General features: G+C 35.6%; 1 protein-coding gene across 2 annotated transcripts; it reads left to right on the top strand.

Moving 5' to 3' along the window:
* The first annotated feature begins 146 nt into the window (after positions 1–146).
* Positions 147–19,723, top strand: LOC115436448 (CD209 antigen-like). 2 transcript variants are annotated; one of them, XM_030159333.1, is made up of 5 exons: positions 147–296; positions 583–663; positions 868–1,418; positions 9,449–9,977; positions 17,638–19,723. In XM_030159333.1, the coding sequence occupies exons 1-5, from the start codon at positions 191–193 to the stop codon at positions 18,036–18,038; spliced, it is 1,668 nt and encodes a 555-aa protein (XP_030015193.1). In that variant the 5' UTR covers positions 147–190; the 3' UTR covers positions 18,039–19,723. The 2 variants fall into 2 exon arrangements, with proteins under 2 accessions (XP_030015193.1, XP_030015194.1); XM_030159334.1 differs by lacking the exons at positions 9,449–9,977; positions 17,638–19,723 and adding an exon at positions 5,432–5,903 and having other exon boundaries at positions 868–1,695.
* The last annotated feature ends 218 nt before the right edge of the window (positions 19,724–19,941 follow it).

Genomic DNA, 19,941 nt, shown 5'->3' with positions numbered 1-19,941 from the left:
TTATGACCAGACCACATGACCAGAAAACCAGGAAATTCTAAACGTTTCAGATTAATTTCACAGCCCATGTATGTGCTGTGTCAGCAAGTCATCGAGCCTTTATAAGAAAGGTCTTAACACTATGTGGAAATTCAGTTGCTGGATAGCTCAAGACCACAGAGAACGGGAACACTGATTACCAATCTGAGACATGCCAGTGACATTCAACTGCAAGTCAGAAGAGGTTTGGGGAAGTACTTTAGATCTGATCAACGATGATGATAAACCAAAATGCGGTGGGACATTTCAAACTTCTGGTAAGAATGCATGCAAAACCATATCCACTCAACTATATAACCATTTTAATAACAAACCTTGCAGTTATTATAAACAGTTTGACATTTAAAAAGAAATGCAAAGTACTACAAAAAACTAAATAATCTGGCAGCAATTTAACATCTGTACTGACTTCATTTTTCAGCATTTGGCTTTTTTTTTCTCCCACACTGAGGAGAAGAGGTGCAGAAGGGCCAGATTCAAACCCAGCTTTAACTTGATAATGTCAGTTTGTCTTTAATGTCTTGTGGTAATGTGTGATTTCAGCGTGGAGGACTAAAGCTGGGGCTGTGTTTCTTGGGATGCTGTGTCTTCTACTGGTTCTGACCTTTACCTTGATTGCCCAGAGTGAGTGCAGTGCTATGTACAGCAGAGGATAAGAGTACTGGGATTACTTTTTATACTGCATATGTCACCCTAATCAGAGTTTATAGTTCATATCCAACAGTAACTATAAGTAATAATCTCCAAATATGTAAATAATTTAATTAAGTCTGGTGTAGTTTTGATGATGTCAAGGTCTTTTAATGGATTGTAATGGTGTGGTTGCAGGTCTCCATGCCAGCAGTTATTGGGACCAACTGCATATGAGTCGGCTCAATAGTGAAAACCTGTCCTCTCAATGGATCCAGTTACAGATGAACTTCAACAACCTGTCAGAAAGCAGAAACCAGTTAGAGAAAGAGTTTAAGTCTCTGACTGAAGAAAGAGATGCCCTCAGAAATGAGACAAAGCAAATGAAGATTAATGCCAACAACATGTTAGACAGCAGAGACCGGTTACAGACCAACTTCAACTCTTTGAGTAAAGAAAGAGATACCCTTAGAAATCAAACAGAGCAACTTAAAATTAATGTCAACAACCTCACAGGAACCAGAGACCAGTTACAGACCAACTTCAACTCTTTGAGTAAAGAAAGAGATACCCTTAGAAATCAAACAGAGCAACTTAAAATTAATGTCAACAACCTCACAGAAACCAGAGACCAGTTACAGACCAACTTCAACTCTTTGAGTAAAGAAAGAGATACCCTTAGAAATCAAACAGAGCAACTTAAGATTAATGTCAATAACCTTTCAGAATCCAGAGACCAGTTACAGACCAATTACAGCTCTTTAACTAAAGAAAGAGATGCCCTCAGAAATCAGACCATGCAACTAAAGATTACTGCTGACAACATGTCAGAAAGCAGAGGCCAGTTAGAGACAGAGTTAAACTCTATGACCAAAGAAAGAGATGCTCTTAGAAATGAGATAGAGCAACTGAAAATCACTGCCGGCAGTGTGTCTGAAGAAATGAAGTTGCTGCAGAGCAAGTACAACAGTGTGGCTGCAGCTCGTGATGCATTACAGAGTGAAGTCACTGAACTCAAGAGAAGTGGTAAGACATTTACTTACATCTGTATTTGTGCAGAATTATATATGGGTGCTTCTATGAAACTAGTCCCTAAAAACAGGACATGGGGGCTAAAAATTCAAACCAGATGTAGACTAATGTTATGAAACAAGTTTGGAAGCACGTTGGGTCTATTTAAAAAAAATAATAATAATAATAATAACTAGAAGCACTCGGAGAGCGCAGACCTCCGCCAAGGCTGATCAGTGCCCCCCCCGATCACCACCAAAATTTAATCATTTCTTCCTTATCCCATTTCCAACAAACCCTGAAAATTTCACCCAAATCTGTCCATAACTTTTTGAGTTATGTTGCACACTAACGATCAATGCCCCCCCCCCATGGGCCCCCCCACCCCCGATCACCACCAAAATTTAATCATTTCTTCCTTATCCCATTTCCAACAAACCCTGAAAATTTCATCCAAATCTGTCCATAACTTTTTGAGTTATGTTGCACAGTAACGATCAGTGCACCCCCCCCCCCCCCCCCCCCCGATCACCACCAAAATTTAATCATTTCTTCCTTATCCCATTTCCAACAAACCCTGAAAATTTCATCCAAATCTGTCCACAACTTTTTGAGTTATGTTGCACACTAACGAACAGACAAACAAACAGACAGACAAACAAAAAAAACAAACCCTGGCAAAAACATAACCTCCTTGGCGGAGGTAATAATAATAATAATAATAATAATAATAATAATAATAATTTACTGAGATAAAAGAGAAACAATTTTTCAGATAAAATACATTTTTATATATTTTTTAATGTTATTTTGTATACAAAAATCTGCATGTAACAGTAAAAAGGACACAAAAATTACATGCTACTATTTTTTGAATATCTCTTCATTCTCCCACAGGTACATGTTGGGAATCGAACTAATATATGCAAGGCAGAGTATTTCACAAAAATGACCACTGTTGCAAAATGACTCAAGATTTATATGTGTTTAAATGGGCAGGTTCTGCATGTAACATGAGTGGACACAATGGGTTACGCATGAAACCTGGAATGAGACTACCAATTCATGAAAAACCTACGTCTGGATAAGAAAAACCACTAGGATCATCAAATTTAACAGTGTCTTTATTTATAGCGGTATATAAGACCATTTCAAGCCTTGTTTTCCAGATCAAATGCACTGACACCTTGGTAGTTTTTATGTCCCAATTTTGGTCCTATTTTTGGCCCCAATATTTTTATCAAAAAGTCATTAATTTTGGGATGGCTCAGAGCAAGAGTAAAAATTTTTTTTTTTGCATTTATCTGAGATCATCATTAGGTACATCTTTAGGGAAATATGTCTAAATTTCTCTTTCATTATTGGATCTAAAAAAGCTGGCAAAGTGCCAGGTACCAAAATGAACCCAGTTTCATAGAAGCATTCATATTGAAACTGAATAAGCCATGTCAAGTTAAATGCCCATCTTCAAAGAGGATTGATCATAAAATACATTTTAATAAGGATTTAATATAATTTTAACTCTTGTTTTTCATTTTATTCTCCTTATTTGTTATGGGAGGTGTGATGTCGAAGGTTCGTGTACAACTTACTAATTTTATTTTATTTATTATTTATTACTTATTTTCAGAAATATGGGATTTTGAATAGTACGTGTATGTGAAAACTTTTACTGGTGGACGGACGTGACATTACCCATGATGATCTGGTCAATACCAGTACTTTATTAGTAACAAACTTATGTACTTACTATTGCTAATTATCCTCTTATTCATAAATGTTAGTATTGTGGATCTAAAACAATAACAGCTTAACAAAAAACACAAAATGTGGCAGTGGATGGATGTGACATGGTTGTTACGGATCCCATCATACTAATGCTTCGCAGCCATGTCACCGTTTCCACAAATGATCCCCGTGCAAAAACTAGTATCAGAATTATTTATTGTATAGTTTATCATCATACTAAAGAGTAAATAACAATATAAAATTGTTATTTCTTTATAAAAACGCTTATTATTAGAAAACTGTTGATTTAAAAAGTGACGTGTGACATTCTTAATGTATGTATTTGCGTAACATAAACAGGATGGATCAGCACAATACTCCATATTGCAACCTGTTAAAATAAAACGTGATATGTGGTATATAACCTTGTTAGAAAAATTGGGGAATCTAAAAGAATAGAATATTTCTTTTGTTTTTCAGGTAAATTCAGTTAAAATATAACTTGGCCATTTGTGACATAAAAATATAGCATTAATTGTGATGAAATTGGACATTTTTGACCTGAAAACATAGTTCATATGACCATCAACATGTTGCAAAAAAACTGAAATCCTGTAAATTTGCATAACTTGCATTTACCAACACAAAGTTCCTTTGGGGATTCATTGATATTGATTTCTTTTGCACAAAGACATAAATAAGACCTCTTAGCAAGTTTTAGCCGATCTAGTATTTTGTTGCAAAAGCGGCAGGTAATCATTTTTAGCAGACTAAGCTATCAAACCACCTGGACTTATGGTACCTGGAAAAATGACTACTTGAAGTGGCGCCAACACATTTAGGAAGAAAAAAACTCAACTTCTCTAGTTTTTGCTGCAGAAAGGCAGCAACTTCAACAAACACCAACGTGTTAAAAGTTTCTTTCTCATTTTTTTCTCAAATAACCACCCCATTCACAGCACTGACAAACTCAGAAGCTCAACAAAATGCTGTTGCAGTCACCTGAAAAAACCCTCAGTGTCGCTAGCATGTTTGACTGCACAGGTGGCAGGTGACAGGTTTTCGCGAACAAAGCTAGCAAAACCGAACGGAAAAAAAACATAACATGTACAGCAGAGACACACTGTCATGCATTTCAAACTTTGAAGGAAACTGTTAGCTTACCAGCACTACCCCACTCATATTCCTCCACAGAACAGCGTTGTCAACACTTCCTAACAGTAGCAGACTTCGCACACATGAGAGAGCGCGCAGACATGTCACGTGAGCTTCGCAGAACTGCTTCCGCTCTCTCGCGTTAAGTCCGTGATCCAATGAAACAGCTGCAGCAAACTCTGCTGTTCACTGATTGGATGAGGCTGAGCTCATGTAGTTTGAAATTCAAATACAGGCGTTTATTTATGGGGGAATGAAAAGAAATACACAGATCAGGAACATTTTAATGTAACACTCCAGTGTTTTCAACCACTAGCTATTAAGAGTTATTTTAATATGGAGAGTGTAGTTCATGATTTTTTAAATTTACTACAATTTTACTTTTTACTCTTTTCAAAACAGATGTACCACCTGTTTATTTTGAACTAGGGCTGATATACTGATCAATTTTTCAAACAGTTTGTAAAAAGTGAGATAATAGTGTATGCAGTTTCATTTGGGTAAAATGCTCTTATACAAAGGATTACTAATTATTAATTATTTGTGCACAGTGTGAGTGCTGTTAAGTTAAAATGACCGAACTGACAAAAGATGCCTGTTATTTTAACACTGTCCTATTTAAATTTTAACAGTATTGTACTGTTTTTTTATGATTTATCTGATTAAACGGCAGTAATCTGTGAATCCAACAAAGAAATAGGATTATTTTTTACATATTTCTACATTTAAAATAACAGTTGTATTTGGTTTTGGATTTTACCAAATATTGCTGTTAAGTGAACATTGCTTCATTGTTTTTTAATTTACAGGTTTTTAATGTCATGATTTTACAACATTCTGCTGTAAATTTTACAAACTTATTTTACAGTGTGCAAACAGCGATGGATAGGATTCAACAACAAATGCTACTATTTCTCTGCTAAAGGAGAGGAGAAATCCTGGCAAAACAGCAAGCAAGACTGTATAGGAAGAGGAGGTCACCTGGCAATTGTGACCACAAAATAAGTACTGGACTTTATATCCAATTTTAATGAAAATAGTTGGATCGGTCTGTCTGACAGTGTGCGAGAGGGCAGATGGAAGTGGGTGGATGGGACTGACCTGCAAGGTAATGGATTTTGGATGGAGGGAGAACCTAATAATTTTGGTAATCAAGAAGACTGTGCACACACACATAAATCAGGCAATGGTCCAGCAGGTTGGAATGACAATAACTGTAACCTGGCTTTGTCATATGTTTGTCAGACTTAATTTCCAGATAGCATCTTTCAAATTTTCAGCTACTTAATCAATGTTGATATTTGGTTGCAAGCTGTTGGAACAAAATTACATGCATGCTTTTTCTGATTTATATTTGATAAGGTGTCATAATTACATATAAACATCTTTGTGTCCAATGTAATTTAACAAAAACTGCATTGTGTCCCTTTTTTATGGAGAGTTACATTAGTCAAAATGTATTTGATACCCAAATAAACTACAGCCACCATTGTTAAAGTTTGTGTGTCCTGTTTTTCTGAAAAAGACAATAAATATAGAAGAGTCAGTAACTAAGTGATTTGTTTATTTCACACTTTCAAGATTTAAATCCTGAATTTAGAACTTTAAAAAGTTATAAAGTTCAGGAATCCAGTTTGCTCTAAAGAAGGGTTTCTCATCTGCTCTATTCTGTACACTTTGGACAGAAATGAAATCTCCAGAGGCAAACTAGGTTAAAGGTCTCTCTAGATACAATGAGCAAAGTCAAATATATGCGTTTTACATATGCCTTTATCGACCATTTTCTTAATGACTGAACATCACCAGTGAGGAATGATTTACATTTCAGCAGCTAGTCTTATGAACAATGGCACGATGATAGGACTCCAGTTGTTATGCCTCATGCATTTAATAATAATAATAATAATAATAATAATAATAATCTTTATTTATATAGCACTTTTCATACATTAAAAACTGTAGCACAAAGTGCTTTACATATCAGTTTAAAAATCAGTACCGCCCCCTACCCACACCCACCCACTCACCCGCACACACACATACACACACACATATATATGCAAACCCACAAGCTCACACATACTTAAGAAGACTGGCAAAGGTGATTGAAGGTGATTCCCAGGTTGTAGTTGTAGTCTGGAACTTCACTGCTCGATCGAACCAATAATTTCCGACTCTTTTACTTTTAAGAAAGAAACTGTGGAATGATCTCAAGTGACTCATTTACACCAGGCATCTCAAGGTTATTGCTGAGCCAAAGTGATTCTGTCAATAAAGTAAATAAAGTTCATCCTGAATGTTGTGGTTCCTTCCTTATTTCTACAAAAGGAATTTCAGGCGCCAAAGGTTCATATACGTCATTTTTCAGACATGGTAAAATGGCTGTGTTCAGTGAAGATCTGAAAGGTTAGAATAGTTCATGTGTTATCAGTTAAAGAACATTGTGTACATGTTTGTGACTTTAATCAATGTCATATTTGATGACCTGTTAATGCTGAAAACCAGGTTTGGTAATCAAATACAACCAGTGACTGTCCTCCACCTCTGCCCCTCTTTCTTTAAGTAAGGACTGGCTAGTTAACCAAGTAATAAGTGGTTATACACATCTGAGCCTTTGTTTTTGTGTTTTTGTTATTGAAAACTGCAAAATAAACAATATATAAAACAAAAAATGACCAAATACACATAGTATACAAGCGTATAAAGTTATATCTTACCTATGTTCTAAGACAGGGGTCACCAATCCTGGTCCTCGAGGGCTGGAATCCTGCATGTTTTAGATGTATCCCTCTTCCAACACACCTGATTCAAATGATAAGCCTATCATCAAGCTCTGCAGAAGCCTGATAATGACCGTCAGGTGTGCTGGAAGAGGGAAACATCTAAAACATGCAGGATACCGGCCCTCGAGGACCAGGATTGGTGACCCCTGTTCTAAGAGGTTGTATCAGTAGCACTGTATTTATTTGTAACCTGAATATGACCAGACCAAATGACCAGAAAACCAGGAAATTCTAAAAGTTTCAGATTCATTTCACAGCCAATGTATGTGCTGTATCAGCAAGTCATCGAGCCTTTATAAGAAAGGTCTTAACACCATGTGGAGATTCAGTTCCTGGATAGCTCAAGACCACAGAGAACAGGAACTCTGATCACTAATCTGAGACATGTCAGTGACATTCAACAGCAAGTCAGAAGAGGTTAAGGGAAGTACTTTAGATCTGATCCACGCTGACGATAAACCAAAATGCGGTGGGACATTTCAAACTTCTGGTAAGAATGCATGCAAAACCATATCCACACAACTACATAACCATTTTTAATAACAAACCTTGCAGTTATTATAAACAGTTTGACATTTAAAAAGAAATGCAAAGTACTACAAAAAACTACATCATCTGACAACAATTTAACATCTGTACTAGGGCTGCTCCATTATAGAAAAAAAAATAATCACGATTATTTTAGCAATAATTGAAATCACGATTATTAAAAACGATTATTTGTTAACCTTAAAGTTGTTTATTTTTTTCTTGCAAAACAATGTAAGATATACTCTTTAAATATAAATAAAGCTTTTAACCATTAAAACAAAGTATGTTCACTTTTGTACGAAACAAAAAAATCTTTGAATGCAAATAAGTATACTGTAAATTCAAGTATGTTTCCTTTTGTAAACAAATAGTGCACTGGAATTAAACTGCTCTAGACTTGCCATAGAACTGGAGCAATAAAAAAAAACTCACGTAAAGTGCAAATTATAAATTCAAGTATGTTCAATGTAGTATGAAACACAGTAAATTCAGTGGCGTGCCATGAGGTTTCAGTTAGGTTAATATGGAAGTTGCAGCGTAAAGAGATTCGGAGACTGAAGATTGCATTGCGGACGAAGTTGTAGACAGAGTTTTTTTTATGTGTTTTAGTTTTTCATAAGATTATGATAAAGGTCGCGGTGGTTAAACTTTAGATGGTTAAAAAGGTTTGCTGTGTTACCAGTCGGTGCGGACACAACTACGAAACACTTTTTGCACATAATGGGTTTTTGCTCTTCATCAAACCCCAAGTGATTCCATACAATTGAATTTGACTTGCCTTTTTTGTTTACCAAGCACTTCTGCTGTGATTCTCCTGCCATTTTTCCAGACCACTAGGTACAACTTTCCTCTTGGGGTGGACCTGCCGGCTAGCAGGCAGCTGTAGCTTAGAGGAGGGCGGGGCAGAGCAGCTCATGGTAGCTTGCGTGCGCGTGAATTAAAACAACTCAAAATTAATAATCTTTTTTCTCGATTACATAATTTTTGTAATCGTTGTGTGTAATAATCGAAATCATAATTGAATTTCGATTAATTGCACAGCCCTAATCTGTACTGACTTCTTTTTTCAGCATTTAGGGTTTTTTTTCTCTCACACTGAGGAGAAGAAGTGCAGAAGGGCCAGATTCAAACCCAGCTTTAACTTGAAATATAACGCCAATTTGTCTTTAACATCTTGTGGTAATGTGTGATTTCAGCGTGGAGGACTAAAGCTGGGGCTGTGTTTCTTGGGATGCTGTGTCTTCTACTGGTTCTGACCTTTACTTTGATTGCCCAGAGTGAGTGCAGTGCTATGTACAGTATAGGATAAGAGTACTGGGATTACTTTTTATACTGCATATGTCATCCTAATCAGAGTTTTTAAGTACATATCCAACAGTAACTATAAGTAATCATTACTGAATATGTAAATAATCTAATTAAGTCTGGTGTAGTTTTGATGATGTCAAGGTCTTTTAATGGATTTTAATGGTGTGGTTGTAGGTCTCCGTGCCAGGAGCTATTGGGACCAACTGCATATGAGTCGGCTCAATAGTGAAAACCTGTCCTCTCAATGGATCCAGTTACAGACGAACTTCAACAACCTGTTAGAAAGCAGAAACCACTTAGAGACTAAGTTTAAGTCCCTGACTGAAGAAAGAGATGCCCTCAGAAATGAGACAAAGCAAATGAAGATCAATGCCAACAGCCTGTTAGACAGCAGAGACCAGTTACAGACCAACTTCAACTCTTTGAGTAAAGAAAGAGATGCCCTTAGAAATCAAACAGAGCAACTTAAGATTAATGTCAATAACCTTTCAGAATCCAGAGACCAGTTACAGACCAATTACAGCTCTTTGACCAAAGAAAGAGATGCCCTCAGAAATCAGACCATGCAACTAAAGATTACTGCTGACAACATGTCAGAAAGCAGAGGCCAGTTAGAGACAGAGTTAAACTCTATGACCGAACAAAGAGATGCTCTTAGAAATGAGACAGAGCAACTGAAAATCACTGCTGGCAATGTGTCTGAAGAAATGAAGCTGCTGCAGAGCCAGTACAACAGTGTGGCTGCAGCTCGCGATGCATTACAGAGTGAAGTCACTGAACTCAAGAGAAGCGGTAAGACATTTACTTACATTTGTATTTGTGCAGAATTATACATGGGTGCTTCTATGAAACTAGTCCCTAAAAACAGGACATGGGGGCTAAAAATTCAAACCAGATGTAGACTAAAGTTATGAAGCAAGTTTGGAAGCACTTTGGGTCTATTTAAAAAAAAAAAATACTGAGATAAAAGAGAAACTGTTTTTCAGATAAAATACATTTTTATATTTTTTTTTATGTTATTTTGTATACAAAAATCTGCATGTAACATGGTAAAATGGACACAAAAATTACATGCTACTATTATTTGAATATCTTTTTATTCTCTCACAGATACATTTTGGGAATCGAACTAATTTATGCAAGGCAGAATGTTTCACAAAAATGACCACTGTTGCAAAATGACTCACGATTTATATGTGTTAAAATGGGCAGGTTCTGCATGTAACATGAGTGGACACAATGGGTTACACACGAAACCTGGAATGAGACTGCCAATTCATGAAAAACCCACATCTGTATTAGAAAAACCACTAGGATCATCAAATTTAACAGTGTCTTTATTTATAGCGGTATATAAGACCATTTCAAGCCTTGTTTTCCAGATCAAATGCACCTAGGTAGTTTTTTATGTCCCAATTTTGGTCCTATTTTTGGCCCCAATATTTTATCAAAAAGTCATTAATTTTGGGATGGCTCAGAGCAAGAGTAAAATATTTTTTTTGCATTTATCTGAGATCATCATTAGGTACATCTTGGGGGAAATATGTCTAAATTTCTCTTTTATTATTGGGTCTTAAAAAGCTGGCAAAGTGCCAGGTACTAGAATGAACCCAGTTTCATAGAAGCATTTATATTGAGACTGAATAAGCCATGTCAAGTTAAATGCTCATCTTCAAAGAGGACTGATCATAAAATACATTTTAATAAGGATTTAATATAATTTCAACTTAGGTCTTTCATTTTATTTTACTTATTTGTTATGGGAGGTGTGATGTCGAAGGTTCATGCGCATCTTATTAATTTTATTAATTTTATTTATTACTTATTTTCAGAAATATTGGATTTTGAATAGCACATGCATGTGAAAACTTTTGCTGGTGGACGGACGTGATATTACCCATGATGATCTGGTCAATACCAGTACTTTATTAGTAATAAACTTATATACTTACTATTGCTAATTACCCTCTTATTCATAGTTAGTATTGTGGATCTAAAACAATAACAGCTTAACAAAAACACAAAATGTGGCAGTGGATGGATGTGACATGGTTGTTACGGATCCCATCATACTGATGCTCGGCAGCCATGTCACCGTTTCCAGAAATGACCGCTGTGCAAAAACTACTATCATAATTATTCATTGTATAGTTTATCATCATACTAAAGAGTAAATAACAATATAGAATTGTTATTTCTTTGTAAAAATGCTTATTATTAGAAAACTGTTGATTTAAAAAGTGACGTGTGACATTCTTAATGTATATATTGGTGTAACATAAGCAGGATGGATCAGCACCATACTTCATATTGCAACCTGTAAAAATAAAACATGTGATATGTGGTATATAATCTTGTAAGAAAAATTGGGGAATCAAAAAGAATAGAATATTTGTTTTTCAGGTAAATTCAGTTCAAATATAACTTGGCCATTTGTGACATGAAAACATAGCATTAATTGTGATGAAATTGGACATTTTTGACCTGAAAACATAGTTCATATGACCATCAACATGTTGAACAGAACTGAAATCCTGTAAATTTGCATAACTTGCATTTACCAACACAAAGTTCCTTTGGAGATTCACTTATATTGATTTCTTTTGCACAAAGACATAAATAAGACCTCTAAGCATATTTTAGCCGATCTAGTATTTTGTTGCAAAAGCGGCAGGTAATCATTTTTAGCAGACTAAGCTATCAAACCACCTGGACTTATGGTACCTGGAAAAATGACTGCTTGAAGTGGCGCCAACACATTTAGGTAGAAAAAAACTCAACTTCTCTAGCTTTTGCTGCAGAAAGGCAGCAACTTCAACAAACACCAACGTGTTAAAAGTTTCTTTCTCATTTTTTTCTCAAATAACCACCCCATTCACAGCACTGACAAACTCAGAAGCTCAACAAAATGCTGCTGCAGTCACCTGAAAAAACCCTCAGTGTCGCTAGCATGTTTGACTGCACAGGTGGCAGGTGACAGGTTTTAGCGAACAAAGCTAGCAAAACCGAACGGAAAAAAAACATAACATGTACAGCAGAGACACACTGTCATGCATTTCAAACTTTGTAGGAAACTGTTAGCTTACCAGCACTACCCCACTCATATTCCTCCACAGAACAGCGTTGTCAACACTTCCTAACAGTAGCAGACTTCGCACACATGAGAGAGCGCGCGGACATGTCACGTGAGCTTCGCAGAGCCGCTTCCGCTCTCTCGCGTTAAGTCCGTGATCCAATGAAACAGCTGCAGCAAACTCTGCTGTTCACTGATTGGATGAGGCTGAGCTCATGTAGTTTGAAATTCAAATACAGGCGTTTATTTATGGGGAATGAAAAGAAATACACAGATCAGGAACATTTTAATGTAACACTCCAGTGTTTTCAACCACTAGCTATTAAGAGTTATTTTAATATGGAGAGTGTAGTTCATGATTTTTTAAATTTACTACAATTTTACTTCTTACTCTTTTCAAAACAGATGTACCACCTGTTTATTTTGAACTAGGGCTGATATACTGATCAATTTTTCAAACAATTTATAAAAAGTGAGATAATAGTGTATGCAGTTTCATTTGGGTAAAATGCTCTTATACAAAGGATCACTAATTATTAATTATTTGTGCACAGTGTGAGTGCTGTTAAGTTAAAATGACCGAACTGACAAAAGATGCCTGTTATTTTAATACTGTCCTATTTAAATTTTAACAGTATTGTACTGTTTTTTTATGATTTATCTGATTAAACGGCAGTAATCTGTGAATCCAACAAAGAAATAGGATTATTTTTACATATTTCTACATTTAAAATAACAGTTGTATTTGGTTTTGGATTTTACCAAATATTGCTGTTGAGTGAACATTGCTTCATTGTTTTTTAATTTACAGGTTTTTAATGTCATGATTTTACAACATTCTGCTGTAAATTTTACAAACTTATTTTACAGTGTGCAAACAGCGATGGATAGGATTCAACAACAAATGCTACTATTTCTCTGCTAAAGGAGAGGAGAAATCCTGGCAAAACAGCAAGCAAGACTGTATAGGAAGAGGAGGTCACCTGGCAATTGTGACCACAAAACAAGTACTGGACTTTATATCCAATTTTAATGTAAATAGATGGATCGGTCTGTCTGACAGTGTGCGAGAGGGCAGATGGAAGTGGGTGGATGGGACTGACTTGCAAGGTAATGGATTTTGGATGGAGGGAGAACCTAATAATGCTGGTAATCAAGAAGACTGTGCACACACACATAAATCAGGCAATGGTCCAGCAGGTTGGAATGACAATAACTGTAACCTGGCTTTGTCATATGTTTGTCAGACTTAATTTCCAGATAGCATCTTTCAAATTTTCAGCAACTTAATCAATGTTGATATTTGGTTGCAAGCTGTTGGAACAAAATTACATGCATGCTTTTTCTGATTTATATTTGATAAGGTGTCATAATTACATATAAACATCTTTGTGTCCAATGTAATTTAACAAAAACTGCATTGTGTCCCTTTTTGATGGAGAGTTACATTAGTCAAAATGTATTTGATACCCAAATAAACTACAGCCAGCACTGTTAAAGTTTGTGTGTCCTGTTTTTCTGAAAAAGACAATAAATATAGAAGTCAGTAACTAAGTGATTTGTTTATTTCACACTTTCAAGATTTAAATCCTGAATTTAGAACTTTAAAAAGTTATAAAGTTCAGGAATCCAGTTTGCTCTAAAGAAGGGTTTCTCATCTGCTCTATTCTGTACACTTTGGACAGAAATGAAATCTCCAGAGGCAAACTAGGTTAAAGGTCTCTCTAGATACAATGAGCAAAGTCAAATATATCCGTTTTACATATGCCTTTATCGACCATTTTCTTAATGACTGAACATCACCAGTGAGGAATGATTTACATTTCAGCAGCTAGTCTTATGGACAATGGCATAATGACAGGACTCCAGGTGTTATGCCTCATGCATTTAAAGGTGATTCCCAGGTTGTAGTTGTAGTCTGGAACTTCACTACTCGATCGAACCAATAATTTCCGACTCTTTTACTTTTAAGAAAGAAACTGTGGAATGATCTCAAGTCACCCATTTACACCAGGCATCTCAAGGTTATTGCTGAGCCAAAGTGATTCTGTCAATAAAGTAAATAAAGTTCATCCTGAATGTTGTGGTTCCTTCCTTATTTCTACAAAAGGAATTTCAGGCGCCAAAGGTTCATATACGTCATTTTTCAGACATGGTAAAATGGCTGTGTTCAGTGAAGATTTGAAAGGTTAGAATAGTTCATGTGTTATCAGTTAAAGAACATTGTGTACATGTTTGTGAATTTAATCAATGTCATATTTGATGACCTGTTAATGCTGAAAACCAGGTTCAGTAATCAAATACAACCAGTGACTGTCCTCCACCTCTGCCCCTCTTTCTTTAAGTAAGGACTGGCTAGTTAACCAAGTAATAAGTGGTTATACACATCTGAGCCTTTGTTTTTGTGTTTTTGTAATTGAAAACTGCAAAATAAACTCTATATAAAACAAAAAAATTACCAAATACCCACAGTATACAAGCACATAAAGTTATATCTTACCTATGTTCTACGAGGTTGTATCAATAGCACTGTATTTATTTGTAACTTGATTATGACCAGACCAAATGACCAGAAAACTAGGAAATTCTAAAAGTTTCAGATTCATTTCACAGCCAATGTTTGTGCTGTGTCAGCAAGTCATCGAGCCTTTATAAGAAAGGTCTTAACACCATGTGGAGATTCAGTTCCTGGATAGCTCAAGACGACAGAGAACAGGAACTCTGATCACTAATCTGAGACATGTCAGTGACATTCAACAGCAAGTCAGAAGAGGTTAAGGGAAGTACTTTAGATCTGATCCACGCTGACGATAAACCAAAATGCGGTGGGACATTTCAAACTTCTGGTAAGAATGCATGCAAAACCATATCCACACAACTACATAATCATTTTTAATAACAAACCTTGCAGTTATTATAAACAGTTTGACATTTAAAAAGAAATGCAAAGTACTACAAAAAACTACATCATCTGACAACAATTTAACATCTGTACTGACTTCATTTTTCAGCATTTAGGCTTTTTTTTTTTCTCTCACACTGAGGAGAAGAGGTGCAGAAGGGCCAGATTCAAACCCAGCTTTAACTTGATAATGTCAGTTTGTCTTTAATGTCTTGTGGTAATGTGTGATTTCAGCGTGGAGGACTAAAGCTGGGGCTGTGTTTCTTGGGATGCTGTGTCTTCTACTGGTTCTGACCTTTACTTTGATTGCCCAGAGTGAGTGCAGTGCTATGTACAGTATAGGATAAGAGTACTGGGATTACTTTTTATACTGCATATGTCATCCTAATCAGAGTTTTTAAGTACATATCCAACAGTAACTATAAGTAATCATTACTAAATATGTAAATAATCTAATTAAGTCTGGTGTAGTTTTGATGATGTCAAGGTCTTTTAATGGATTGTAATGGTGTGGTTGTAGGTCTCCGTGCCAGGAGTTATTGGGACCAACTGCATATGAGTCGGCTCAATAGTGAAAACCTGTCCTCTCAATGGATCCAGTTACAGACAAACTTCAACAACCTGTTAGAAAGCAGAAACCAGTTAGAGAACAAGTTCAACTTCCTGACTAAAGAAAGAGACACCCTTAGAAATCAAACAGAGCAACTTCAAATTAATGTCACCAACCTCACAGAAACCAGAGACCACTTACAGACCAACTTCAACTCTTTGAGTAAAGAAAGAGATGCCCTTAGAAATCAAACAGAGCAACTTAAGATTAATGTCAATAACCTTTCAGAATCCAGAGACCAGTTACAGACCAATTACAGCTCTTTGACTAAAGAAAGAGATGCCCTCAGAAATCAGACCATGCAACTAAAGATTACTGCTGACAACATGTCAGAAAGCAGAGGCCAGTTAGAGACAGAGTTAAACTTTATGACCGAACAAAGAGATGCTCTTAGAAATGAGACAGAGCAACTGAAAATCACTGCTGGCAACGTGTCTGAAGAAATGAAGCTGCTGCAGAGCCAGTACGACAGTGTGGCTGCAGCTCGCGATGCATTACAGAGTGAAGTCACTGAACTCAAGAGAAGTGGTAAGACATTTACTTACATTTGTATTTGTGCAGAATTATATATGGGTGCTTCTATGAAACTAGTCCCTAAAAACAGGACATGGGGGCTAAAAATTCAAACCAGATGTAGACTAATGTTATGAAGCAAGTTTGGAAGCACTTTGGGTCTATTTAAAAAGAAATATTTACTGAGATAAAAGAGAAACAATTTTTCAGATAAAATACATTTTATATATATATATATATATATATATATTTTTTTTTTTTTTTTTTTTTTATGTTATTTTGTATACAAAAATCTGCATGTAACACAGTAAAAAGGACACAAAAATTACATGCTACTATTTTTTTTTAAATATCTTTTTATTCTCTCATAGGTACATTTTGGGAATCGAACTAATTTATGCAAGGCAGTGTTTCATAAAAATGACCACTGTTGCAAAATGACTCACGATTTATATGTGTTTAAATGGGCAGGTTCTGCATGTAACACAAGTGGACACAATGGGTTACGCACAAAACCTGGAATGAGACTGTCAATTCATGAAAAACCCACATCTGTATTAGAAAAACCACTAGGATCATCAAATTTAACAGTGTCTTTATTTATAGCGGTATATAAGACCATTTCAAGCCTTGTTTTCCAGATCAAATGCACTGACACCTCGGTAGTTTTTTTATGTCCCAATTTTGGTCCTATTTTTGGCCCCAATATTTTTATCAAAAAGTCATTAATTTTGGGATGGCTCAGAGCAAGAGTAAAAATTTTTTTTTGCATTTATCTGAGATCATCATTAGGTACATCTTGGGGGGAAATATGTCTAAATTTCTCTTTCATTATTGGATCTAAAAAGGCTGGCAAAGTGCCAGGTACTAGAATGAACCCAGTTTCATAGAAGCATTCATATTGAAACTGAATAACCCGTGTCAAGTTAAATGCTCATCTTCAAAGAGAATTGATCATAAAATACATTTTAATAAGGGTTTAATATAATTTCAACTCTTGTTTTTCATTTTATTTTACTTATTTGTTATGGGAGGTGTGATGTCGAAGGTTCGTGTACAACTTACAGTTATTGATGCACTGCTCTGTTAAATCTTGTACTGTTTTACCTTCTGTTTAGTATTACACAGAACTTCTAATAAACAGACATCAAAAAATTTTATATTCAAAATAGCATATCCCTTAGCCGACTTGTTGCTTGGTTCATGAAAGATTTACTCCAAACATTTTATTATTCTGTATATCTGCTGGCCAAGCCAAAAGCTGGTCTTTTAAATTAGTTGACACTCACGTGATAGTAATAACTTAATGTTTTCAGGATCATATTAACTAAAATACTCTCTGTACTTTCTTTAGTTCAACTTCAGCTTCAACTCTGCAAACAGCAATGGGTACGATTCGACAGCAAATGCTACTACTTCTCTGCTAAAGGAGAGGAGAAATCCTGGCAAAACAGCAAGCAAGACTGTATAGGAAGAGGAGGTCACCTGGCAATTGTGACCACAAAACAAGTACTGGACTTTATATCCAATTTTAATGTAAATAGATGGATCGGTTTGTCTGACAGTGTGCGAGAGGGCAGATGGAAGTGGGTGGATGGGACTGACCTGCAAGGTAATGGATTTTGGACGAAGGGAGAACCTAATAATGCTGGTAATAAAGAAGACTGTGCACACACACATAAATCAGGCAATGATCCAGCAGGTTGGAATGACAATGACTGTACCCTGGCTTTGTCATATGTTTGTCAGACTTAATTTCCAGATAGCATCTTTCAAATTTTCAGCTACTTAATCAATGTTGATATTTGGTTGCAAGCTGTTGGAACAAAATAACATGCAAGTTTTGTCTGATTTATATTTGAAAAGGTCTCATAATTACATATAAACATCTTTGTGTCCAATGTAATTTAACACAAACTACATTGTGTCCCTTCTTTTATGGAGTTACATTAGTCAAAATGTATTTGATACCCAAATAAACTACAGCCAGCATTGTTAAAGTTTGTGTGTCCTGTTTTTCTAAAAAAGACAATAAATATAGAAGAGTCAGCAACTAAGTGATTTGTTTATTTCGCACTTTCAAGATTTAAATCCTGAATTTAGAACTTTACTAAATTATAAAGTTCAAGAATGCAGTTTGCTCTAAAGAAGGGTTTCTCATCTGCTCGATTCTGTACACTTTGGATAGAAATGAAATCTCCAGAGGCAAACTAGGTTAAAGGTCTCTCTAGATGCAATGAGCAAAGTCAAATATATACGTTTTACATATGCCTTTATCGACCATTTTCTTAATGACTGAACATCACCAGTGAGGAATGATTTACATTTCAGCAGCTAGTCTTATGAACAATGGCATAATGATAGGACTCCAGTTTTTATGAGCCTTTTATTGATTTTAACAACTGGCCACACTAAACTGAGGTCAAGTAAACATTGGTTCACTTAACCCAAAACCAGCTAAATATTAACTGTGCCAGTGGTGACACAGGACACTGCTGCTCTAAACTGACAGTAAAATAAATTACTTCTTGCACAGTTGTTTTACAAAAATACCCTTAAATGCTAACGCTTCTGTCCCATGTTTTACTACCTACGTACTGCTGTACATAGTTTGAAATCAGATGGGAAATCAGTGCCTCTGTTCACAGGTTTAAACAAATATTTATCTAGTGTCTTTGCTCCTACACAGTGAAGGTTAGTCAGTACGCACCATTGTTTCTTCAACCTCGTTTCTTTGATAACTGTGTAAGAAATCAGTGATATCTGATGTTTAATTCTCCCAGCACTACTGTCACTGAGCAGTGGGTTGAGCTGTTTGCTATCGACACAATTCATCAAACGCTTCAAAAGATTGCTTGTAAATGCATTGCCTTTAGCTGCTGTTGCAACTGGAAATATAACAGGCAAGGTGTGGGGACTATGTAAGGCACAATAACAACCATAAGTAGTAAGCAGTGTCCCATTTCATCAATGCACACACAATCTGTCAAACTATTTATTACATACTTTATACTACCTGACTAATATCAAGCCATAAAAGTAGACTTAGCCTTGGAAAACTGTATTTATTAGCCTGCCATGACCATTGATCATGTGCATGGTTTGCCTGGGCTCACATGAATAAATGCACTCACTTGTTATTTATGGTAAATAGCTTTAGGCTTATCTGTTGTACTCTGTAACTTTTACCCAATAAATTCATCGCAAGGTCAACAACATGACTCGTGTATTTTACTCTTCAACAAATATTGTGATTTGTATTTTTTTTTTTAAGAATTCCAAAAAAAATTTTTTTTTAAAAAGTGATTGATGTTAGATTATGAGTTGTATTTAATCTGTTTGTCTGGAGTCGGTTTGCTTACTGCACGGCAAAGATAACAATACTAAAACATTACAATATTTAACCTTTTCGTGCATAGTGGTCACTACAATTATTCAAATCTGTTTCACTTGTTCCATTGGCAAATTTTTTTTTTATTTTTATTTATTTATTTTTTTTACTTAATTCAAGATTTTTTTTGCTTAGTTCAGACAAAAAAAATCTGCCAATGGAACAAGTGAAAATTATCCTGGTAAGAGTTCTTGAAATAACATTTTCAAGATCTGTTGTCTAAAAATAAGTTCTTATATCTCACTGAAAAGTTACTCTTTAGGTGAT

The sequence above is a fragment of the Sphaeramia orbicularis genome, chromosome 16 (genome assembly GCF_902148855.1).
Source record: "Sphaeramia orbicularis chromosome 16, fSphaOr1.1, whole genome shotgun sequence".
In the NCBI taxonomy this organism is placed as follows: Eukaryota; Metazoa; Chordata; class Actinopteri; order Kurtiformes; family Apogonidae; genus Sphaeramia; species Sphaeramia orbicularis.
Note: the sequence above shows the minus strand (reverse complement) of the source record. Positions and strands in the feature narration are given on the sequence as shown.

What these genes read in the sequence shown, in the direction of transcription:
- LOC115436448 (XM_030159333.1), top strand. Translation starts at nt 191, where the DNA reads ATGCCAGTGACATTCAACTGCAAGTCAGAAGAGGTTTGGGGAAGTACT. An exon ending in CTTTACCTTGATTGCCCAGA is followed by an intron (nt 664 to 867) that starts GTGAGTGCAGTG and finishes GTGTGGTTGCAG; the next exon opens with GTCTCCATGCCAGCAGTTAT. An exon ending in CACTGAACTCAAGAGAAGCG is followed by an intron (nt 9,978 to 17,637) that starts GTAAGACATTTA and finishes TACTTTCTTTAG; the next exon opens with TTCAACTTCAGCTTCAACTC.